The following is a 12,087-nucleotide window of genomic DNA, read 5'->3' as shown; positions in this document are numbered from 1 at the left end:
ATCTGTACTCCAAATAGTAGCTTACTATGACATGACAAAAGTTCAGAATCAGTAGGATCACTCTCAACAAAAGGTTTAATTTCATCATCAAAATGCAGTGCAGAATGGCAAAAAATCGATTTATTCAGAAATGGCCGTGGTACATTTAGTTTTCATACAGTTCAAGAGTTATAAGCCGAAACCAGGACCCCCCACCCCGATAAGCACTACTATTTGCCAATTTAGCCAACGTTTGACCATAGTTTGTTGATTACCGGTACTTTTGATGATGTAAGTAAGCCATTTACCATGAGAGGGAGTGGGTTGTTGGCTGATTTACCACTGTTTCAGGGTTACAACCCACGACCCTCGAATGGTAAATTGCTTTTCTACCACATTTACCATATAAATGAAAGAAAACACAGTTGTAACCTGCAAGGTTATTTAGTTATACAACTGCAACACAACAGTGGGCGGGGTCCATGAGCCAACTCAAGGTTGTTGACTGATTTACCACTGTTTTAAGCCAATCAGAATCCAGCATCTGAACATGTGACCACAAAAAGTGGTAGAATGGTCATTTTTCTTTTCTTTCTTTCTTTTTTTTTCTTTAGGTATTAAAAAAGACCTTAAAAGTCCCCCCTGGGGGTCCCGACCCACAGGTTGAGAACCACTCCCCTAAATGTTCTAAAATAGCGGTACATTCAGACATTTAGCAGGATGTTAGGTTGCCTGAACAAAGTCATTAATAAAAGAGTCGCCCCCGCTGACAGTAGCAAAACCCTGCCAGCTGCTGGCTGGGAGGACCTGGACCACATGCTCGTCCTCTCAGAGAGGTGTTTTCAGAACAACATACCGACCGGCAGTGGTGGAAAAGGAACTCATATGCAGTGGCGTAAGTTCAGAAAAAGCTAAGACACCAGTCATGTTGCCATACCTTAGCAACAGGCATGATACATTTATTTTAACCCATTTAGTGCTCCAGACATGAACGGGTTAAATGTCCAGCGTGCCTCTCACAGGGCTCCATACGCGGCCAGTATCTTATTTTGAAGGCCAGAAGTCCATTGCGTAAACACTTCCGGGTTGACGTCATGACGTCATTCAACCGAAGCCTTCGTCACCCCATGCCGTTCCTAAAATGGCCGATCGATGCATTTGTTATTATGTTATTGTAGCGAGAATCTAATGCCATCCTTGGCTTTAAAAGTGTTGTTTGGAGAAAATGGACATTAAAGATGAGATCCCCTGTCGGCCTCCATGTTATGGGATTACTATTTTGTGCACATGGATCCGTGATGATGATGAATCGGCAAGGCCGATCGTGCCAGGACCTTCCGCCGGGCTATAGGGTAGGAGAACCGGCGTTACTCTATATACAGTATTTTACGCGAGTATACTCGGGATCGGCACTCTAAATACTTGAGTATTTTTCACGAGTATACTCGGGATCGGCTAGAAATGAGTTAAGAAGTGAAAAAGGAAAATTCCCCCGTTTCTACGGTTTCTTGGGCTGGATATGGCAGCCTGGAACGTTGTTCAAGTGCAGCTAAACTTGGCATGTTTGTGCCACAATTAACAATAATGCATTGCACCTGTGCAGCTGACCTGCGGAACCTGAGAATATACCATTGTGTCAAGATGGGGAGAATACGAGTGTGGAGAATATAATTATAATACCTTGTTAAAGTGACCATTTTTGTTAAATTTAGCATTTGTAATTATTTTACTGTAATTTAGCAACATAATAACCAAGGCCTAGGTATAAAACAGGGCTAAAGTGGTTAACGTTTTATAATATTATAATTTATATTTGCAAAGTAACTAGGAACTAAAGTTTCCAAAAAAACAAGTAGTGGAGTAAAAGTACAACATTTGGATCCGAGATGTAGTGGAGTAGAAGTAAAAGTATTGGAAATTGGAAATACTCAAGTAAAGTACACATTCCTCAAAATTGTACTTAAGTACATTACTTAAGTACATGTACTTAGTTACTTTACACCACTTTGTGGCGGCTGCCCCCAGGCTCTGGAACAATTTGCCCCTGCATATCAAAGCTGACCAGTCGATAGCTATTTTTAAATCCTTATTAAAGTTATACCATGTAACTTTTTTTATAAAACAAATCTTAAAATTGTCCTAACTGTTCGCTAAAGTTTTAGAACACCCACTCCGTTATTATCAGCTTCTAAAGCCTTCTCTTTATTATGTTTTCTATGATCCTGGCCGGGGTCCGGTTTTCGCGGAAAAATAGTGTCATCTGCACCATCTGTATACGTTGGCCAATCACATCGCGGATCATACACACATGATACACTACCGGCCAATCACAGCTTATCTGCCATGGTCTTCAGGAAGTAGCCTCTCTCAGCTACAGTGTTTACCATGGTGAAGGATTCTTAACCTCTTAATCCCCAAATCCTGGCCAGAAAATTACGTTCTACCATGCGTTCTACCCCTCCATGGATTTGTATCGGTCGCGGTGGTTTGCGGCGCCGCTCCGGTGGTCCGCGGTGGTGGTCCGCGACGACTCCGGGCGAAAAACGGCCGAAAAAAGCAATACCGCTACTGACCACTAGTTTAGCAACTTACACAGTATAGCTTTAAAGACTCATTTCTCTGCCAGGCCTTCAGTGACAGCTGATGTAGCCCTGTTTTCCCCTCACTGGTGCTAATGATAAGACGTTTATTCGTGCTATCATTTCTTTGTATGCTAAATGTTTGTACTGGATTGTTTGCTTTTTTAACCTGTACAGCACTTAGGTTGACCTGGTCATGTTAAGTACTATATAAATATTTTGTGAGTTGAAAAAAGAGGAGAGGTCCGAGCACTCAAAAAAGTTGTTTATCAGCTGTCAGCCATACTTTGGTGAGACCGTGCCTTTACAAGTACAAGTCTGGAATTCAAAACGTACTTGAGTAAATGTGTTGGCATCAAAATGTACTTAAAGTACAAATGTGTACAAAATGTTTGAAAATGGCAGATTTACAAGCTTACATAGCGTCACGCTGTGAGGCATTGTGAGCTTGTAGATCACAATGGGATCACAATGGGTTTTTACACCCATCCTCTCGATGGGTGTAAAAACAAGGTACTTGATTGCATTGCAAAAGAGCAGTGTTGGGTGTAACGGCGTTATAACTAACAGCGTTATAACTAACGAGTTACTTTTGCAATATAGCAGGATCGTTACCAGTTACATTTTCCAAAAAATAGCGGCGTTAATTCGATATTAAGACCTATAATTCCCAGTTCTTTCTGTTGCCACAAAGGAAAAATAATCTGACACTGTGGCGGTCCGGCCCCTGATGCAACGTAATTCTCGCGTCACTTCATTCACAAAACGTTACTCCCATTCACAACTCCAGTCAGCCAATCGCATTCCTTTCATCTCCGCAGCTCCGCAACACGCGTCATCTTGAAACCAGGAAATCACTCCCTGTTCTGCTGCTCTGTGTCTCACGAAACAAACACAGAAGCGGCTGCGTCCGTCTGTAATTATACACAAGTTGATCCTTCCTCACAACGGGGAGATAGTAGTAGCGTCCGTACCTTTAGTTGACTGCGTGTTAAAGTCAGCGCCGGCAGGTTATTTAAAGTGGAGCTACATCAGCAGGATTGGTTGGAGACCACCCGCAGTATCTGGACGTCGGCGGACAGCGGTGGATTCAGACCCAGCCATTTAACCCCGGTAGATCCGCCATAACAACACCACGGCATCGAGGTACTGTACAGTTTAACGCTGGGGAGTGTCTGTCTTTTGAAGAGGACGCATGAGCTAAAAGGAGGCTGCACTCTTTTTTTATGTCTACCAAACCTCCACGCAGGTGGGTTTTAATGGTCGGTAACGGAAAAAGTAACTCGTTAAGTTACTTTTCTCATTGGGTAAAGGAGTAACGTAACGGATTAGTTTTCAAGTCAGTAACGAAAGTAACCTAACAAGTTACTTCAAAAAGTAACGATACCCAACACTACAAAAGAGCCAACATAAAAGCCAACATGTTTTTATGCTTTAACTATTGAAAAATAGCAGATATACAAGCTCACAGCCGCGATGCGAGCTTGTAGATCTGCTATTTTTGAAAAATCGTGAAAATTAGAATTTTGACCCTATTCTATAAGTGTCTTTTGAGTCCTTCTAATGTTTTATGAAAACCCATGTTTCTATGTCAGCAATCTGGCCAGCCATCGTCAAAGAAAAGGTCCTTTTCACTTAACTGGAGCTCAGTTAGTCTGTTCTTGAGAGACTACTATTTCAGTGGTTCTCAAACCTTTTCATGTCAAGGACCCCCAAAATGATATGTATTTGGCCATGGACCCCCATCTCAAAATATTTAGTTCCGGGCATTCAATATTTCTAGGCCTAAATTAAACCTCTCCTCTTTTAACTTTTTTGAGTGCTCGGAACTCCCACTGGTCCTAGAATCACGTACCATAGGGTTTTAACTTAGCTTGTACCTCCTTTGAGCACCTAGTTTTCCTTTGTTTTATATTTCGAGGTGAGCTGAGAACACAGGGGGAGGGAGACGGAGGGAGAGAAAGAGCAAGCTGAGGTGACTCACATGCGAAGAAGACCTTTGTAGAACGGCCGAGTGAAGAAGGCGTCCAGCAGGTACTGATGGACGAGAGCCAATCCCAGGATACGACCGCTGAAGCGGAACCTGAGAGGCACCGAAGAACACCAGACAACATGGAGGGAGAGAGAGAGAGAGAGAGAGAGAGAGAGAGAGAGAGAGAGAGAGAGAGAGAGAGAGAGAGAGAGAGAGAGAGAGAGAGAGAGTTTTGTTAACAAATCCACTCTTGGCCTCATTCAGAACGGGTACACATTATTGTGTATCATTATTTTATGCTTTAACTATTGAAAAATAGCAGATATACAAGCTCACAGCGCGGCACCGAGTGCCGTGCTGCGAGCTTGTAGATCTGCTATTTTTGAAGAATCGTGAAAATTAGAATTTTGACCCGATTCTATAAGTGTCTTTTGAATCCTTCTAAGATTTTTTGAAAAACCTATGTTTCTATGTCAGCAATCTGGCTAACCATCGTCAAAGAAAAGGTCCTTTTCACTTAACTGGAGCTCAGTTAGTCTGTTCTTGAGAGACTACTATGTCAGTGGTTCTCAAACCTTTTCATGTGAAGGACCCCCAAAATGATATTGATTTGGCCACGGACCCGCATCTCAAAATATTTAGTTCAAGGGACCACCCAGAAGCAACATTTGAGTTACAAACGTCAGCTTTAAAAATACATATATTCAAAGATTTGCACACATTTTCATGACTTTTTCAAAAATAGCAGATCTACAAGCTCGCAGCGTGGCAATCGGTGCCGCGCTGTGAGCTTGTCTGCTATTTTTCAATAGTTAAAGCATTCAATAATTCTAGGCCTAAATGGGTTAATGTCATCCATCCACCCATCCATCCATCCATCCATCCATCCATCCATCCATCCATCCATCCATCCATCCATCCATCCATCCATCACACACATCCATCAGTGTAGCCCCATATAGAACCTCACCCTCCACTGCATACTGTTGTGCTCCGAGATGAGGTCCTACGGGGATGTCACCGGGCTGGGGTAGAACGCCTCCACGACGAGGTAGATCACCCTTTTCCCGAAATTGTATCCAAAAAGTAAAGGTAGTTCCATGCTCCCAGAGTATGATTTTCCATCCCACGGTACATAAAACATGCACTACGGCATGAGACAACCGCTTAAATTGCTAGTTTTGTCAGCCAGTGTAATGTTTTCCCATTCAACCGGAACTCCCCCGGTGGCAGTTTGCCAGTACTGCTTCTTATTCTGCTACAATGGGAGCACCTGCCGCGAGGGCTTTTCCGGAATTAATGAGACTAAATAAGCGATTTAAACCGTTTCCCAACTCCGTAGTGCATGTTTTATGTACCGTGGGATGGAAAATCATACTCTGGGAGTGTGGACAGGGGCGTCAATTGGGTCCAGGGGGGAAAATAAAAGTTAATTCTAAATATAAATCCATGAATGTCTCTTTGTCTATCTGCGCTGGTTATTATGTTGTTAAATTACAGTAAAATAACTACGAATGCAAAATGTTTACAAAATGGTCACTTTAACAAGGTATTATAATTATATTCTCTACACTTGTATTCTCCCCAGCTTGACAAAATGGTATATTCCCAGGTTCCACGGGTCAGCTGCACAGGTGCAATGCATTATTGTTAATTGTGGCACGTTTACTAACATGCTAAGTTTAGCTGCACTTGAACAACTGTTCCAGGCTGCCATATCCAGCCCAAGAAACCATAGAAACCTGTGTAAAAAACTGACAAAACTCATTTTTTTCAGACGTTGTGAAAATAGCCGATCGTTGTGAGCATGTAGATCAGCTATTTTCACAATAGAACCGTGCTATACAAAAATGTAATGCCTCTTTTCCATGAGGACTCCCATCTTTGCCATACCCTAGCTTTTGCTGAACTGACGCCACTGAGTGTGGAACTACCTTTACTACCTCGGCGTGGAGGCATTCTACCCTAGCCTGATAAATCAGTCCGCACATTACCACCCCCTGTTGGTGGGAGGTGTGTAGTGTGGACTGACCCCGGAGATTTAATATTTTATTTCTTCTCGCCCGAGGAGCGGGCGAATTGAATGGGCCAATCAGGGTTGTATGCTTGGGGCACGTGGTTTGGCGTCTGGTGGATTCCCAAGGCTGGTCCGGTCCCAGCCCCCCCCCCCCAGCCCCCTCCCTTCAGAACTTTTCTGCCCACGTGAGAGTCACTAGTGGACTCTGATTGGTGTCCTCTGCCCACGTGAGAGTCGCTAGTGGACTCTGATTGGTCCGTGAAAACTGTCATGGCGGAGTCAGACTCGACTCAAATTCTTTTAATAAACTATACAATAGTGCCGTTTCATTACGTTCTAATACCATTTTGCACTAACGTAAACATACAATCATATAATATGATATAAGAAATAACGTATTTTTGCTATGTCACGCCACGTCGCCGTCGGGGGCTCTAAGCGTGTGTGTGTGTGTGTGTGTGTGTGTGTGTGTGTGTGTGTGTGTGTGTGTGTGTGTGTGTGTGTGTGTGTGTGTGTGTGAGACGTCAATAGGCTTTAGCCCGCCCCCGCTGAAGTGGAATCTCTGCCTGAAGGATCAGACTCTCTCCCTAAACGAAGTGAAACGTAGTGTGTGAAGAGTCTGACGCTTGCAGTCAGGCTAATTCTACCCCAGCCCGGTGACAACCCTGTAGGACCTCATCTCGCAGCACAACAGCACGCAGCGGAGGGTGAGGTTCTATATGGGGCTACCATCAGTGTCACATCCATTGAGGCCAAACTGACTGATGAGCCTTTTGATTTACTGAGCCAAATCTTCACATTCCATCTCCTCCAAATAGCGCTGCTATTTCGGGTGCGGCAGCGAGCAGACACATCAGAGTTGAGCAGAATGGATGTTCAGGAGATAACCTCACAAACCTCACCCACAGAACAGCCTGTTCTGCCCACACACGCACGCACGCACACACACTAGGACATTCAAGAATAGTGATTTTTAGTATTCGAATTATTCTACCTCAAAGTATTCGAATCGTCGAATATTCGACAGGACTGGTCAAACTGTCAAATATTAAGTAAGCAAGAAGCAAACACTGTGAAAATAGCAGATCTACATGCTCACAACGCTTCGCAACGCGAGGCGTTGTGAGCATGTAGATTTGCTATTTTCACAATATTTATCTGTGGAATCGAGTCACATTAATACCTACAATTCCAAGTGCTTATCAGGGTGGGGGTCCCCAGTTCAACTATGTTTATTTTGGGGGTCACGGCCTAAAAAGGTTTGAGATTCCCTGGTATAGAGCATTAACAAATTCATCCACCAGGGGCATTGACAACTCATTCTTATGACTTCCTATCTAGCCAAGCTTTATAAACTATATATTTTTTAAGGAGAAAACAATAAAAAAATAAAAATGAGCGAATATTCAACTTCGGTAAACAACGTCGAATAGTGACTTTGATATTCGAATATTCGAATATTCGGTGAATGCTCTAACACACACGCACGCACGCACACACACATACACTCACCCACTGGGGGGGGGGGGGAGATTCACTTACCTCCCGATTCAAATACGAACTCGATACCTAGAGTGCTGGTTCGATTTCTATTGCGATTCTTAATTATATTGCGATTCAACGATTGTTGTGATTGTTATTACACTTTTTTTGTGTTATTTTTTAACTAGAACATTTTTAAACAAGTATTAACTAAACAGACAGACAGAGCCAGTCTCACCATTCATGATGGTTGTCCACGAAGGCAGACATGGGGCTGATCTGGACGGTGTAGGTGTCGTTGGCTGAGTATTCAAACAGGCCGTAGTATGGATTGAACAGCTCTCTGGACACCAGGAAGAAGAACTCTCTGGATGGACCGCTGTAGTCCAACCTAAAATGATGAAAAAAGCTTAATTTTCTATGACAGGTGATGATGGCGAGGGCCACTATATTTCCACCTTCACTCCAGAGGGCCAGATTGCATATTGCCACATCCTACTTTGTCATTCTAGTATCTCATACAAAATAAGCAAAAAATAGCAGATCTACAAGCTCAAAACGCATCGCGCTGCGATGCGTTTTGAGCTTGTAGATCGGCTATTTTTGCTTCTTTTGAATTGGAATCCTGAATTATTTGTTGTTATTTTTTAATTGGAATCCTCAAATGTAACATTTTGATTTAATTTCAAACGCATTTAGTTATATTCTCATGTTAACTTTATGAACCTAAATACAAATACATTAGACATTAAAAAAAAAAAAAAAACATTTTAATACTAATATACTAGTCATTAAGCTACTAATTTAGACTTACGGAATTAAAGTAGGTCATTTTTGGAATTGTAACAGCTGTAATCAATAATATATCAGTAGTCTGGTATTAACCTGCGAGCCGCATTAAGTGAAGGTGGGGGCCGCATGTGGCCCCCGGGCCGCCAGTTGCCCATGTATGTTCTATGATATGATAGAAACCAATGGGTCATGTGACGGTTCCCAACGTCCATATTTTTTACGGTCTATGGTATATACTCAAGCAAAATACTCAAGTATTCAAAAGTATAAATTAGGAAGTAAATTGTCCTTTTTTAATGTGAATGCATTGCTTGAAAACCAGAAATGTATCCACAAGTTTCCAACGTCCAAAGTCCCATCGTGCATTGCGGCGTCGCAGCCAAGAGTGATCTACAAGCTCACAACGGTTGCATCTGTGACGTGAGCTTGTCTGTCAGATGTTCCCCCGGATGTGTCGGTCCCAAACATAATTCTACAGTAAATTCTTGCGGAAACAGGTGGATAGAAATAGTGAAAATAGCAGATCTGCAAATATGTGTTAAAAGCATATAAGCATATAAAACGTGGTCCTCACCCTTCCTCTCCTACGAAGCTCACGTACAGTTTGCTGCGTTGCAGATCTTTACGAGAGTAACACATGATCTGATTAAAAGCATCTTCCAACAGGTGATCTCTACGGATGATCAGTCTGAAAGAGAGAGAGACACATGCAAGCACGCACGTAAGCACACACGCACACCCAAACACTGATGGTGAATGGTGAAGTTTAAAATACTTCCATTGACGTAGTGCACTCTTGCGTTTGCAGAGTTGATATTTTTAGCTACCGCTCTCTTGCCATTGCCCTCATAATTCACAGGGAAAGCCAGACCTAATGATCTACTTTTCAGAGTATTTTCAGAACTTTTACTTCTACTTCACTTCATCTCAGAGGCAAATTTTATACTTTTACTCCACTACAATTATTTTTGTTATAATAATTACTTTAGTTACTAGTTACTGTACTTTGTAGATTTTGATTATTATTACAAATCATACATTAAACACTTCAGCCATTTCGGCCATTTGAAAATAGACGATCTACAAGCTACAAGACATTTTATACATTTGAAAAGATTACTTTTACTTTTGTACTTTAATAAGATTTGATACCAATATCTTTTTTACTTTTACTCAAGTAAACATTGAATTCCAGACCTTTACTTGTGAGTATTTCTACATTGCAGTATTGATACTTTCACTCATGTAGAGAAAGATCTAGTACTTTTTCCACCACTGATATATATTAATGCTGCCATGAATAAAAACCTGCATCTCTGCGATAGTGAGCGAGTGTTCTACATCTACGTCACCCAGATGTCACATAAATTAGGCTATATAACATGCATGATATGTAGCCTGCAAGGTTAGTTCAGGCAGATATACTCGAGAGGTTCACGCATGTGCATTAATATGTGGTGGTATACATACGCTGACGGGGCAATCAGCTGACCAGTTGGGCAGGTTATTTAAGCTCACCTACAGTAAGTCTGTAGTCATCCAGCGTTCCTTCTGCATGTGTTCCTGGGTTGTTTGCTCCCACCGCCACCCCAGCACCACCAGTAGGCTCTGGGAGAGTGTTTTTTGCTGGTCTTTCAGTCCGAGTGTATCAAAAAAGCGCCTAATTAAACCATTTAGGCCTAGAATTATTGAAGGCTTTAACCAGTGAAAAATAGCATATATACAAGATCACAGCGCTGCACCGAGTGCCGCGCTGCGAGCTTGTAGATCTGCTATTTTTGAAAAAGTCGTGAAAATGTGTGCAAATCTTTGAATATATGTATTTTTCAAAGCGAACGTTTGTAACTCAAATTTTGCTTCTGGGTGGTCCCTGGAACTAGATATTTTAAGATGGGGGTCCGTGGCCAAATACATATCATTTTGGGGGTCCTTCACATGAAAAGGTTTGAGCACCACTGACATAGTAGTCTCTCAAGAACAGACTAACTGAGCTCCATTTAAGTGAAAAGGACCTTTTCTTTGACGATGGCTGGCCAGATTGCTGACATAGAAACATAGGTTTTTCAAAAAATCTTAGAAGGATTCAAAAGACACTTATAGAATCGGGTCAAAATTCTAATTTTCACGATTTTTCAAAAATAGTAGATCTACAAGCTCGCAGCGCGGCACTCGGTGCCACACTATGAGCTTGTATATCTGCTATTTTTCAATAGTTAAAGCATAAAATAATGATACTCAATAATGTGTAAACGTTCTGAATGGGTTAATGTGGAGAAGACCTCCCGTTGGTCCGACCATGGTTAACATTCACCAGGTTAGGGTTCACCAGCGTCGGCAGGTTAGTATTTCACCAGGTTATCATTTACCAGCGTTAGTTTTACTGAGGTTAGGGTTAAGGTTAGGTTAGGTGTATCTCCCGACTTTCGTCACCTCCGCGCAGCCAATAACAAGCTGCTTCCGCTGCCTTAACCCAGTTGCTTTTTTGATACACTCGGACTGAATGACCTGCAAAAAAATACTCTCCCAGTAGGCTCTGCTATTAGTTCTGTTCCCCATGTTTTTTTTTGTTTTTTTTTTAAAATTTATTATATATCTTGTTTAATGACAGTTGTCTAATTGTGCAGAGCAGGGAGAGAAATGTAGCAGGGCCTGAACGCCAAGATAAAATATATCTACACCTGTATTCACAATCTATTATAATATATTGGTTCTATTTACATTCTACAATGATATATTATTGGTTCATTCTATTCTATGTGAGTTATCTGACTGAAGTGATTTTATATAAGAACCAGAAATTAAGCAAAAGAATATCATAGTGCAAACAACAACATACTTTACTTTCCCTGGTCCCTGGCCGTATCCCTTGGTCTCCAGCTTTCTGTAGAAATTCCTCAGTTTGGCCTCAAAGTCACGTTTGTATGGAGCTGGGGCCCGAGCATTAGCCCTCTGTGTACCTGTACCACACACACACACACACACACACACACACACACACACACACACACACATAGATAGAGAGAGAGAGAGTGAGATGGAGACAGTGTTCATTTTGTCGAATGAACTATGATTACTGAAACTGAGATCAATTTCATCAAGAAATAAAAACTACACAAACATTTTAGGGGGGGGACTAGTGGATCCAGTAGAACTAAAAGACAAGCCATTTTATGTTTGGTTTACGCTCTGTGTTGGAATGGGAATTTTCAGCATGCAACCAAGGGTAAAATCAAGCATTACGATGCTGTCAAGGCCCGCCACAATAC

The 12,087-nt window shown here is 41.9% G+C and overlaps 1 protein-coding gene across 1 annotated transcript in view; it reads right to left on the bottom strand.

Annotated features, from left to right (window-relative positions):
• hecw2a (HECT, C2 and WW domain containing E3 ubiquitin protein ligase 2a) overlaps positions 1-12,087 on the bottom strand; it is a gene marked incomplete at its 5' end in the record, with an annotated part of 88,634 nt that overhangs the window by 13,563 nt on the left and 62,984 nt on the right. The window contains 4 exons of the mRNA XM_080752892.1: positions 4,543-4,641; positions 8,268-8,420; positions 9,396-9,509; positions 11,658-11,778. Of these exons, the coding sequence (XP_080609018.1) occupies positions 4,543-4,641; positions 8,268-8,420; positions 9,396-9,509; positions 11,658-11,778 (487 nt within the window). The remainder of the gene's footprint in view (positions 1-4,542; positions 4,642-8,267; positions 8,421-9,395; positions 9,510-11,657; positions 11,779-12,087) is intronic.

The sequence above is a fragment of the Nannobrachium achirus genome, assembly GCF_963921795.1.
Source record: "Nannobrachium achirus genome assembly, chromosome: 22".
NCBI classification, from domain to species: Eukaryota; Metazoa; Chordata; class Actinopteri; order Myctophiformes; family Myctophidae; genus Nannobrachium; species Nannobrachium achirus.
Note: the sequence above shows the minus strand (reverse complement) of the source record. Positions and strands in the feature narration are given on the sequence as shown.